Genomic DNA, 12,648 nt, shown 5'->3' with positions numbered 1-12,648 from the left:
TGTAAAATAATAACAATTACTTTGTAAAGTTTAGAGTTCCACATTCTTTCCTTGCGAAGGCAAGCACCTTGATTTTGATTATACATGTGAGGCCATGTCAAACATATTTTTATGTTAGTCACATTGCAAAAGAAAACACAAAAAGAAAACAATAAAAATAAAGTAAAAACGTATGCTTCAGTCTGTATTTAGAGTTCATCAGTTCTCTCTTTGGAGGTGGAGAGCATTTTTCAGCCCAGATCCTTTGGAATTGTCTTAGATCACTGTCTTGATGAGAGTAGCTAAGTCTTGCACAGTTAATCATACAATATTACTGTTGCTGTGTACAATAGCCTCCTGGTTCTGCTCACTTTATATCAGTTCATATAAGTCTTCCCAGTTTTTTCTGAAACCATCCTGCTCATCATTTCTACAGTACTATCTTATCACAGTTGTATACCACAACTTGTTTAGCCATTCCCAATTGATGGGCATCCCCTCAACTCAATTCAATTCAATTCTGGGTCAAAGTTTTATAGCACAGTTTTATAGCTCTTTGGGAATAGTTTTAAATTATTCTCTGGAATGGTTGGACTGGTTCACAACTCCACCAACAAGGTCCTAATTTTCCCACTTCTCCTCCAGCATTTTTCATATTAGTCAGTCTGACAGGTGTGAGGTGGTACCACAGAATTGTTTTAATTTGGATTTCTCTAATCAGTAACGATTTAAAACACTTTTTTTCACGTGACTATTGGTAGCTTTGAATTTCTTCTTCTGAGAACTTGCCTGTTCATATTCATTGACCATTATCAGCTGGAGAATCAATCAGAGAGTTCTTAATGAATTTAAGGTGATGGAATTAAAAGATTATTTGTACTTGGCTTTGCTAGTGAGAAGAATAATGGAATTAGAATGTAGAAATTAGACAAGTGGCTCACTCAATGTTTTTATTTTTATTTATTTTATACTATTTTTAAACCCTTATCTTCTGTCTTAGTAACAACTCTAAGATAAGGACAAGGGCTAGACAAACAGGGTTAAGTGACTTGCCTAGGGCAAAATAGCTAGGAAGTGTCTGAGGCCAGATTTGAACTCAAAAAGATGAGTCTCCCTGACTCCACACTGAGTGCTCTATCCACTGTACCACCTAGCTGTCTTTCCTCCCAAGGTTTAGGTGGTATTTGAATTTGGTAGGGTAAAGTCTCTGAATAGCCTACCTCACTCAACTCTAATTTACTTCTAGAAATAAAAACAATGTACATTTGTACAGGGCTTTCCCTGCTATTTTATCTGAGCCTTATAGTAACTGTGAGGTCAGTGTTATTATTGTTGCCATTTTCCACATGTGGAAAAGTGGGGCTAAAAGCTGTCAAGGGATGTGTTTATTATCAGAGGTTGCAAGTATCTGGAGTGAGTTTTGAACCCAGAACTTCTAAGTTCAGCCTTATATCCATTACATTATACTGTCTCTCAAATGCAAACATTTTGTATTTTGTAATGTTTTCATAAAACATTAACAAACTTATATGTATGATTCACTCATAATCAACAGGAAAAAAAGTATTATCTATTCATATGAGAGAACATAGCAATCTCTACTAAATGATTTGTGAATATAGTCTTAAGAACTATTTTCCTAGCCATGAATATGGACAACAATGGACAACATCTATGGTTGTCTTTTGCCTGCTACTCAGTTAATTTGGTGATAGTATAAAGATTTGGGGGGGATAAGAAAATAAAATTGTTTAGATAAACTTGGCCTTGTATCTTAAATTGTATACTTTTCTTTTTGCTAAAATAAATGTACCCACAGACACATACATATATAATAAACTGTATGTTAACAAATTGCTAAGTTTCCCTTTTTACAGAAAAACAACCTTAAGTGATTCAAATATTTATGCATATGCATTTGTAATGGGATACTGAAAAGGGAAAGAAGAGACTACTTCAAGAACACAATTTCAATAATGTGCTGACACTAAAAACAATAGGGAACAACAAAGAATTTAGAAAATGATCCTGTTGTTAGTCCGCAAAGACTGGGAAGGAATGCTGGTTATGTTAACTAGTGCTTTTCACAGATGACATTGTACCCTAGCAGAATCACATCAAAACCTCATCCCTTCAAAATGACTGTCATCTAGAGACTCAAAGAGGTAGGATTTCAACTCTAGTAGGGCAAGAATTCTAACACATGGACAAGTAGTTCATTAAACAGAAATATTGTTAATTCTTACCCAATGACCAATTCTTTTCTTTTCTTTTTTTTAAAATCCTTACTTTCCCTCTTGGAATCATTACTATATATTGGTTCCAAGGCAGAAGAATGGTAAGGGCTAGGCAATGAGGGTTAAGTGACTTGTCCAGGGTCACAGAGCTAGGAAGTGCCTGAGGCCAAATTTGAACCCAGGACCTCCCATCTCAGGGCCCGGCTCTCTCTCCACTGAGCCACCTAGCTGACCCCCAACAGTGGTAATTCTTGGGTGATCTGGTTACAACAAAATTATTTATACAGAATAATCTGGTGCAATTATCAGTGTTTTGTTTTGGGTTTTTCTGTATTTTACAGTCTGGGTCTAATAAAACATCACAATATATATGTCACTGGATAATTAATTCATTGTTGGCTTCTAGCTGCAAGAGCTCAGACCCGCTGGGCTTCTGTTCTGCATGAATTCCCATGAAACTCATAATGCTTGCTCCTTTTGCAATTTTTTGTAGCAATCACAAACTACTCCTAAAAGTTGTTGTGTGAAGCTGGAGTATGAAGCATATTGGTGAACTGATGATAGAAGACAAGAAGATAAGAGCAGTAAACATTTACAGAGTACTTACCTTGTCCCAGGCCCTATGCTAAGCACTTCATAATTATTTTCTCATTGGATGTACACAACAACTTTGAGAGGTAGGTGCTATTATTAGCCCCATTCTGTAGATAAGGAAACTGAGATAGGCAAAGATGAAGTGGCTTGCCCAGAGTCACACAGGTAGGAGGCTGAATTTGAATTCAGATCTTCCTGACTTCAGGTCAGATGCTCCATCTGCTAAGATCCCAGACAACTTCAATATTCAACAATGGGCTGCTTCTACTGTGGTCTTCCTCCTCCCTGACTCCAGCAGGGCTGTTGAAGTGACATTGCTAGTGGTTGTAGCATCAGTGAAGGGGCTGAATCCCTCCCAGATCTGTTCCCTCTCAAAAGAACAGCCTCTGGATTATATTTCTGGGCCATTGAGGAAAAAGGCACCAGGGAACAAGCAGCAGCAACCTTCACTCTCCCTTCTTCCTCTCCATTAAACATCATGGGATCAGAGATTCAGAGGTACAAGAGAACCAAGGAATGGGGCTGGCAGAGAGCCCTGCTTTTTCCCTTTCATTTTAAAGATGAGGCCTTTTTATTGAGTAAAGTTAAAGAACTTGCCCAAGGTCACCCAGGTAACCAGGATCAGAGCTAGAATTTGAACTCGGGACCTCTATTCCAATAACTCTAGTGTTTTTTGTTACATCTTTGCCAAACCATCAATCAAAATAGTAAATATACCAAAAATGAAAATGGATGTGTACATTCCTTTGAAGTGGATATCAATTCATTCTTTTTTCTGTGTTTAGGGTACTTTAAAAATCTTATTAATTCTTTTCCTCTCAACAGAGACACTGGGCATTTATTGTAGTCTATTTTTTCTTCAAATGTTGTAAGTATGATTTTTAGATTTATGAATTAGGTCATACTGTTAATAATGAAATTCCGGTCTGAAAAAATTTAAGCATTCACAAAATTCAATTTAGTCAAATTTGACCTACAAAGACAACAAAAATGAGACTAAAAAAGGACCAGGTAATACCCTCCAGGAATTCATAAGGAAAAATGCATTAACTGGTTGATGATAAAGAATATGGTGTAATAAAGACCCTCACAACCAATTTTCAGCTCTAACATGGGGATCTACCTTCCAATTATAGGTGAAAGAAAACATTCTTTTTTTTTTTTTAAACTTTAATTTTCTATCTTAGAATCAATTCTGTGTTGGTTCCAAGGCAGAAGAGCAACAAGGTCTAGGAAGTATGTAAGGCCACATTTAAACCCAGGACATCTCTTCACCTAGCCCTGGCTCTCAATCCACTGAGTCACCTAGCTGCTCCCAAAAGATAACATGCTAAAAGATTGCTCTACTAGAAATAAGTATGATTTAAAATATATATATATTTCTTAGGGGTGGCTCAGAGGATTGAGAGCCAGGACTGGAGATGGGAGGTCCTGGGTTAAAATTTGACCTCAGACACTTCCTAGCTGTGTGACCCTGGGCAAGTCACTTAACCCCCATTGCCTAGCCCTTATCACTCTTCTGCCTTGAAACCAATACACAGTACTGATTCTAAGACGGAAGGTAAGGATTTAAAAATATATATTTCTTAGGATGGATGTACAGTATTGCACTACGATTGATAATGTCTTGCTTCCACTTACAAAGGTAGAAAAGTTAATGATTGGGTTCTAGGCTGCCTCATCCATTTAAACACTAATAGTAAATCTTATTTCTCACTTTTAGAAGTGTCTTTTCCAGAACAATATTAAGGTCTACTGACAAAGGGCCAGAGCACATTCACTTGGTACCTGAGATTTCCTTCTTTTTTCCAACAACTATAGACTTCAGTATCAACCAATACATTTTTACTGCAACACATGAAAGGAGAAACTTTAAAGGAAAAAGAGGAAAATATGTACTTCAGGGCTGAAAACAGTACAAAACCAAAACATTGTGGCTCTGGGCCTGGAAAGCATACATTGTTTACACATTCATTATTCTAAAAGAGAAACACTTCTTACAAAAATGAACTTATAGGCATATCAAGGGGCAATAAGGGGAAAGTTGGTCAATGGTCATATAAGTTGGGGGATACTCTTGAAGTGTAATACCTATAGAAATAATGAGTCTAACGAGCAAAGCAAGGAACAGTGGTTTGTTGCTGGTCATAACGTCCCATGTATGTGAAGAATATCAACAAAAATGGATTCTGTGAGGGCAACAATGGCTAAAATTCAATAAGCTAAGGGGCAGCTAGGTAGCACAGTGGAAAGAGAGCCAGGCCTGCAGCAGGAAGGACCTGGGTTCAAATCTGGCCTTAGATACTTCCTAGCTGTGGGACCATGGGCAAGTCACTTAATCCCTACTGCCTACCCCTTACTTCTCTCCTGCTTTAGAATCGATTATTACTATTGATTCTAAGAAGGAAAGGTTTTTTTTAAAAAAAGCAATATGCTATTTTATGACTAGAAAGACACCCTATTGCAGCAATATTCCCTTAATTAGAGAACTCTGAATGGGTCTAGTGATGAAGGAAAAAAGCCAGTGATTTTTTTCTCTAATTCAATTCTGGTTTGGGTTTAGTTTAACTGAATTTGTTACAGTTTGGTATGTTCAGTTCACATGGAAAAACAGAATTTTTTTTTAAGTTAAGAGTCCCACTTCAGAAAATAGCAACTAAGATTTATTTTTCATTTGAGGAAAAAAATATCCATTTGAGTTTATGTTTAATGGTTCTTCTGAAAAAAAAAATCACACCATCCTTTAGCAGTGCTAGCAATATATTTAAAACTCTTTCAGGGAACCAAATCAAATACTTCCCAACTTGGAAGAAAAATCACTTTATATGTACACACATATTCTTTCCAAGGACAACAATTATCAGATTTTCTAGTTAAACAGACATGACATATATCTATATACCTACATACACACATGTATGTAGGTATATAGATATATGTATGTTTCTATCTACCTGGAGAAACACACACAGAGACAGAGAAAGAAAATTAGTTAAAAATAAATGTGAGAGGCAACTAGGTAGCTCAGTAGATAGAACCAGGCCTAGAGACAGGAGTTTAAAAAAAGTGATTTAATAAATGACTAAAGGGGCACACTGTGCTTTCTCATATACAAACAATTTAAAGTGCCACTCATTTGTTTTTTTTAAATCCTTACCTTTGTCTTAGAATCAATACTATGTATCAGTTCTAAGGGAGAAGAATGGTAAGGGCTAGGCCAAGTGACTTGCCCAGGGTCACACAGCTAGGAAGTGTCTGAGGCCAGATTTGAACCTAGGATCTCTTGTCTCTAGGTCTGGTTCTCTATCCTTTGAGGCATCTAGCTGCAACCCATTCCACTCATTTGGAACAGCTATCCAACCTGGTAATAACCAAGACATTCTAATAGAAACAGAATGACTTTTACATCATGATTTTGGGTCAACTCTTGATTATCTATACTACAGGAAATAAGGAAGAAATCAAATTCTGAGGTAATATTCACATTTCATTTTTGTTCAGTTAACAGTTGCCATCTTCTCTCATAACAAAATTTTGGGGAATGTGAGAAAATATTAAGGATCACCGAGAAATAACCATGCAAACATCAATCTTCCTCTTCCCCCCACCCCCCAAAAAAAAGAAAATTGAGAACATAGAAGAAAGAAATCATAAGGCCTGGAAAATTCGTGATGCAGCATCTAAACCAAATGTGCTGATGACTAATTGGAAGATAATGGCAGCTGTCTTCAATCTAATTGTTAACAAACACTTTCAAAACAGGTGTGATGGGGGGGGGGGGCACCTGGGTGGCTCAATGGGTTGAGAGCCAGGCCTGGAGATTGGAGGCCCTTGCTCAAATGTGACCCCAGATATTTCCTAGCCCTTACTGCTCTTCTGTCTTCTGTCTTGGAACCAATACACAGTATTAATTCTAAGATGGAAGGTAAGTAAAAAAAAAAAAGAGTGATGTGATGTAGGATGTTTAGGGAGGCTTGCTATTGGGCAGTTCAACAAGTGTTCTTATGTATAAAAAAAAAGAGAAAGCTTCTGTAATATAGTTGGAAGACAGAACTTCTTTCCCCTTCCACATATTAAGACTTCCCAATTGTGGCATCTTCATCCATCCCCAAATGTTACGTAGATTTTACTACTCCTACCCATGACAGCCTGCCTATAATTATTTCAGTGTGGCTTAAAACCCTTCCAAACTCTAAAATAGCAGGAAGAAACAAAAGAGTATAAAATGTCTAGAAAATTACAACTTGAAAGAATGAAATTCAAGTGAATCTAGCTATATAAGGACAAAGAGGTGGGACAAATGAGTACTGACTGGCCTTGACACCAGAATCTATTACACAACAAACTTTTCTGATCAAAAAATTCTCCCCCCCACCCCCCACCCCCGAGTTCCTCTGCTACCCTGAGAACAAACAGCAAACAACTTACCTCCTCACAAACTGTAGAAAATCGGTTGAGGAACTGTACTGTATGTACCACAAACTGGTTTAGAAATGCAACAGTCCTTTTCTGTTGAATTGCAGGGACCTGCATGATATAAAAGCATAAGAGAATTCAAGGAGCAGAAAAGACTATCAATGAATGCTCTAGGTCAGCATTGGCGAACATTTTCAAGATAGCATGCCCAAACTGCAACTTCAAGCTGCCTGTGAGCCCCCCACATTAACCCAGAAATCAGAGGAAGTGCTTGCTTTGGGTGGCTGGACAGAGGGGTGGGGCATGCAAAAAATGTCGTCAGGTGCTGGGAACTGGGGGAACAGAGCAGCTCCTCCCTCCTAGCCAATTCAGCACTGGTGCCAATACTATGCCAAAACTACTCTAGGTTACTTGATACTGCATGTGAAATCTGAGGCAATGCCAGCTATGGAAAGAACATTTATTCTGGAGTCAGAGGACCTGGGTTCCAGTTTTGGGGTCTGCAATTTACTACCTGTGTGACTTTGCTCAGTTTCCTTATGTGTGAAATAAATGAGGGGGCTAGAGTAGACTATTTCTTAGATCCATTCCTATAAATCTCAGGAGAGCTATCTTCAAGTATTTAAAAGGCTGTCAAATGGAAAGGGAATTCTACTTCCTTAACTTAGTCCTGGGGAAACAAACTATGGGCAAAGTGGAATAGTCATTAGGAAGCAGATCTTGGCTCAATACAAGAAGGTGATTCCCAGTAAATAAGAGACATTCAGCAATGGAATGGGATGCTTCAAGAGGTGAGTAGAATCAATTTAGAAGTAGAAGAGATCTCAGTACTATTCTAGTCTGATCCCTTCATTTTACAAATGATGGAAATGAGAGTCACAGGTGGGAAGTATCTTGTCCAAGGCTACAAGGCTATTAAAAGGCAGGATCTGAAACCAGTTTTTAAGTGCTGAACCCAGTATTTCTTCCACTGTGCCACATACATCTATGGTGAAGTCTGAAATTTACCAAGAGACACAAGATTAAGAGAATTGGGAATCTGCATAAACAAAACCCCAATTTTTTTAAAAGGAGAAAACTAAAATTAGAGAGACATAAGTTGTACACACTTTTTGCACTAGTCTCTGCAACATATAGTAATGGGTAATTCTGGGAAAGAACTACTTTTATAGGAGTCATCCCAGGACAGACAGGATGACCTCCTTTAAACCATGCAGGAACTCAATGATTTATAATTTAAAGGGGTTAGCCTGGGGTCAGTTAAATGATGTGGCACTTAGGTGTCATGAAAAAAAGTCTGGATTTGGAATCAGAATGCCTGGGTTTCAATCAATTAATACACATTCATTAAGTATCGATTAAGTGCCAGGCAATGTGCTAAGTGCTGGAGATAAAAAAAGGGACAAAGACATTCCTTGTCCTCGATGAGCTTATAGGTTAATGGAGGAGACAGATATATACAAAACAATTTATATACAGAATAAATAGGATATAATTAATAGAGGGTTAGAAAAGGCTTCCCGTAGAAGGTGGGATTTTAGTTGTGACTTAAAGGAAGTCAGGCAGATCAGAGATTAAGAATGGAAGAGGGAGAACATTTCTGGAATGGGGGACAGCCAGAGAAAATGACCAGAGCTGAGATGAAGGATCTTATTTTATGGACCAGCCAGGAGGCCCAGATCAGTTTTGGACTTGGTTCTGCTGCTGTCTGAGCTTGAGTTAGTTATTTCACTCATCTTTGTTTCCCCATATGTTAAATGAGAAGGTTGAATTAAACTTCACGACCACTGAAAAATAATCAGATAAAACAGAAAAGGAAAAAAATATTTTCTCAAACCTCTAGCTTTATGCAGGGAAAACTATGCCAATTAGCAACCAACAAATAGCAAAGAAAATATCTGTATTCAGGGTATCCTTCTGGGCCTGCTCCAAGTTCCAGTACTATACCTGTGAAGCTGGACAATGGACAGTCATGCTGTGTCCCTCCAACTGACCAACTAATAGGCTTTCTGTCTCTGGAGATCACTTTCACTGAAATAAAATAACTTCTTGTATTCTAAATGGTGAGAGGTATATGCATATATATATATATATATATATATATATATATACACATACATGTATATTATATAAAGTTAGAGTTTAATGCATTGACTATACATATAGTATGCACCATATATTGTATATATGTTATTACAATGTATACATAGCATATATATGTGTGTGAATGTGTCTATGTATATAAAATGAAGAGGGCTTAATGCAGAGGAAGGGTATGATTCCACAGCTCTTAGTGGCCAAAGTGAATCCTGGTCACTGAAAAAAACACTTGATTTGGAGTCAAAGGGGCCTGGATTTGAATCTCAATTGCATTTGTGCTCTCAAGCAAGCCACTTAACCTTTGTGGGCCTCCTGCCCAGCAATGTGAGAGGAATGGACTTAACATCTCCCAAAAGTCTCTCCCACTTCTAAATCTATGATCTGTGGCTCCTGAACAGGGTCACAAGCCTGGCTCTGCCTCTTAAGTACTAGTGTGACTTCAGGTTAAGTCACTTAATTTCTTAGGTTTTTTTTTTTTTTTAATCCATCATTGAAGGAGATGGCCTGGATGATCCTTTCCAAAGTTCCTTCTACATGGTCTGTGATGGAAAAGGACATTGGGATCAGACCCAGAGGAGGGAGAGGACCTCAGAGGGTTCTCATTTAACCTTCTTTTTTTTACAGATGGGGAAACCGAGGCCCAGGAAGTTTATAGGCTCTTAGATTTAATAGAGCTGGAAGGGACCTAAGAGGCATTCAGTCTACCTCTCTTATACAGATGGGAAAGTGAAGTTCGGAGAACAGAAATGATTCGCCCATGGTCACCCAGATAGAAAGTGCCCTCTTTGGGCCTCATTTTCCCCATCTGTATAATTAGGGGGGCCGACTAAAGACTTTCAGCTCTAGGTCTGTAACCTATGACGAAGGCACTTCTCCCTGGACCTCAGTTCTCCCCCTCCCCCTCTGTCAAGCAGGAGGGCGGGTCTCCGCGACCCCGTGACCCGCGGGAGCGACCCTCCTCCCCTACCAACCTTGGTCAGGTCTATGCCCGACCCCATCAGAGGCAGCCCGTCCTCGTCCATCGCCCCGGCAAGCGTGCCCCACGCCCCCTGCCTTCCCAGCCCAGGACCCGGGATCGGTTCCCAAGCGGACCTCGCGGCCTGAGAACCCGCGGCCCTTTCCTCCCGGAAGTGGACACTGCAAGCCGCCGAGGCCTGTGCGCCTGCGAAATAGAATAACGGAGTCCTTCCCGCGTGGCCTTCTGGGAGATGTAGTTTTTGCTCTTGAGACTCCCATTGGTTCTGAGCCCTCAGAAGAAACTAGTCTTCCCCAGCCCCTTACTCGCGGTCTTCTGGGAATTGTAGTTTTCCTCTAACCTCCCACCGGGGTAGAGGATAGCGCATGCTCAGAGTAGTCCGACGGGCTCCCTCACTTGGATAGAATTAAAATTCTTCTCAAACCTAGAGAGTGACCTCAGATAGCCAGATAACCACACCTGTACTAAAGATCCCGACTCCAGAGGGGAGAATGGCCTCAAGCGGCCAGGTAACCACACCCGTCTTAGTTTCCTAAACTTCAGGGGTGTTAGGGGAAGGGAGGAAGGGAGCTGTGAGAGCGCCAGGTAACCTTACCTATAATTAAGGACTTGACTTTAGAGCTAGGAGGGACCACGGGCGGCTCCCTCCCTCTGCTTGGAGTCTTCACTGCAGAGCTCTGAGGACCCTTCACTGACTTGTAGCCAACCATGCCTGTATCCAAAGTCATGGCTGGAGCTAGGAAGAACCTCAAAGGCAATCTAGTCCAAACTCCCTTATTTTACCATTGAGAGAAGCGAGACCTAGGGAGATCGAGCAACTTGCCTAATATTGTTGATTCATATTGAGCTGGTATTTATTTGGGATCAATTATTATTCACAGCATAGTTGATCCATGTTCTGAATAATAGAAACAGATGATGTTACATCTTTGAGGCTCTGAGGGCAGAAGTGGTAACTATAGTGATTTCTGAATTCAGCTAGTGTAGAATGCCAAAAATTGATAAGCAAAATGTCTGTAATGACTGATATACAAATGACTGACTACAGTGGTTCTTTATAATGAATATCACTGCATTTTGAGTGGTATTAGTGATCTGAAAATGGGATCATAATGTTCTATATCTAAGATAGTGAATGGTTAAATGCTATACTTTGGATTTTAAAAATGATCCTGGAGGCAGCTGGGTGGCTTATTGGATTGAGAGCCATGCCCAGAGACGGGAGGTCCTGGATTCAAATATGTCCTCAGACTTGACCTGGCTGTGTCACCCTAGGCAAGTCACTTAACCCCCATTGCCTAATCTTTACTGCTTTTCTGCCTTGGAACCCATACTTGATATTGATTCTGAGACTCTGATTCTGAAGGATAAAGTTAATTTTGACAATTTTAGTTTGGAATGTACTTAAATACATAGAGAAGAGAATAGACTTTGAAAGATAAATGCATAGAAGAACAGCCTTCTAAGGCATTATTAGCTTCATTTTATGGATAAAGACACTGAGAGGCAAAAATGACTTGCTCAAGTTCCTAGTTTCAGAGTTAAGATTTGACCCCTCAATCCTCTGACTTTTAAGCTTAGAGCTCTTCCCACACACCCCAAACCCTGACAAATACAGCGCAATAAATGCCAAAAGAGACGGAAAGCAAAATGCTGGAATCAGAGAATAATGGGAAAGGTTCACTTTTAGTTAGATGGTGGATGGAGCAAGAGGCCTGGAGTCAGAAAGCTCTGAGTTCAAATCCAGCCTAAGACACTAATTGTGTGATCTTGGGCAAATCGCTTAACCTCTGTGTCAGTTTCCTCAACTATAAAATGGTGATAATAATAGCACCTACCTCCCAGGGTTATTGTGAGGACCAAATGAGATAATATTTATAAAGTGTTTAGCATAGTAACTGGCACATAGTACGCACCATATAAATGTTAGCTGGGAAACTTTAAGAGAATACTTCATGGAAGAAGTGTTTTTGAGATAAATTCTTTAGGATGAGTAGTATTGAAAATGGATTTTTGAGAGACTCCATTTTGTCCTATGTTTTGCTATTTTTCTTTTTCTTTCTGTGTAATGCCTCTTTGACAGAACTGAATGTCTCCTTCAGTAACTCTCTTCTACCCATTCACTTTGAAGAAAGTCACTCTCTTCTCTTTAGCTTATCTAATAAAGCATTTTGTAGTCCTTTAATAAAAACTTAGTGACCAACTGACTGATAAAGAAGGTACAGTTTTCTTTGGTCTAGTGAAAATGATTATGATATATAAATACTCATGCACACTTATTCCATTAGGACAGTGATTCCCAAAGTGGGAGCCACCGCCCCCTGGTGGGTGCTGCAGCGATCCAGG

The 12,648-nt window shown here is 39.4% G+C and overlaps 1 protein-coding gene across 1 annotated transcript in view; it reads right to left on the bottom strand.

Annotated features, from left to right (window-relative positions):
• Nucleotides 1-10,348, bottom strand: part of WASHC3 (WASH complex subunit 3) — a 50,192-nt gene extending 39,844 nt beyond the window's left edge. The window contains exons 1-2 of the mRNA XM_044677852.1: nt 10,298-10,348; nt 7,239-7,337 (exon numbers count right to left, since the gene is read on the bottom strand). Coding sequence (XP_044533787.1) covers nt 7,239-7,337; nt 10,298-10,348 — 150 coding nt within the window. The remainder of the gene's footprint in view (nt 1-7,238; nt 7,338-10,297) is intronic.
• Between the last annotated feature and the right edge of the window lie 2,300 nt (nt 10,349-12,648).

Source organism: Gracilinanus agilis, chromosome 5 (genome assembly GCF_016433145.1).
Source record: "Gracilinanus agilis isolate LMUSP501 chromosome 5, AgileGrace, whole genome shotgun sequence".
NCBI classification, from domain to species: domain Eukaryota; kingdom Metazoa; phylum Chordata; class Mammalia; order Didelphimorphia; family Didelphidae; genus Gracilinanus; species Gracilinanus agilis.
The sequence above is the reverse complement of the archived record's forward strand: the minus strand, read 5'-3'. Positions and strand labels throughout refer to the sequence as shown.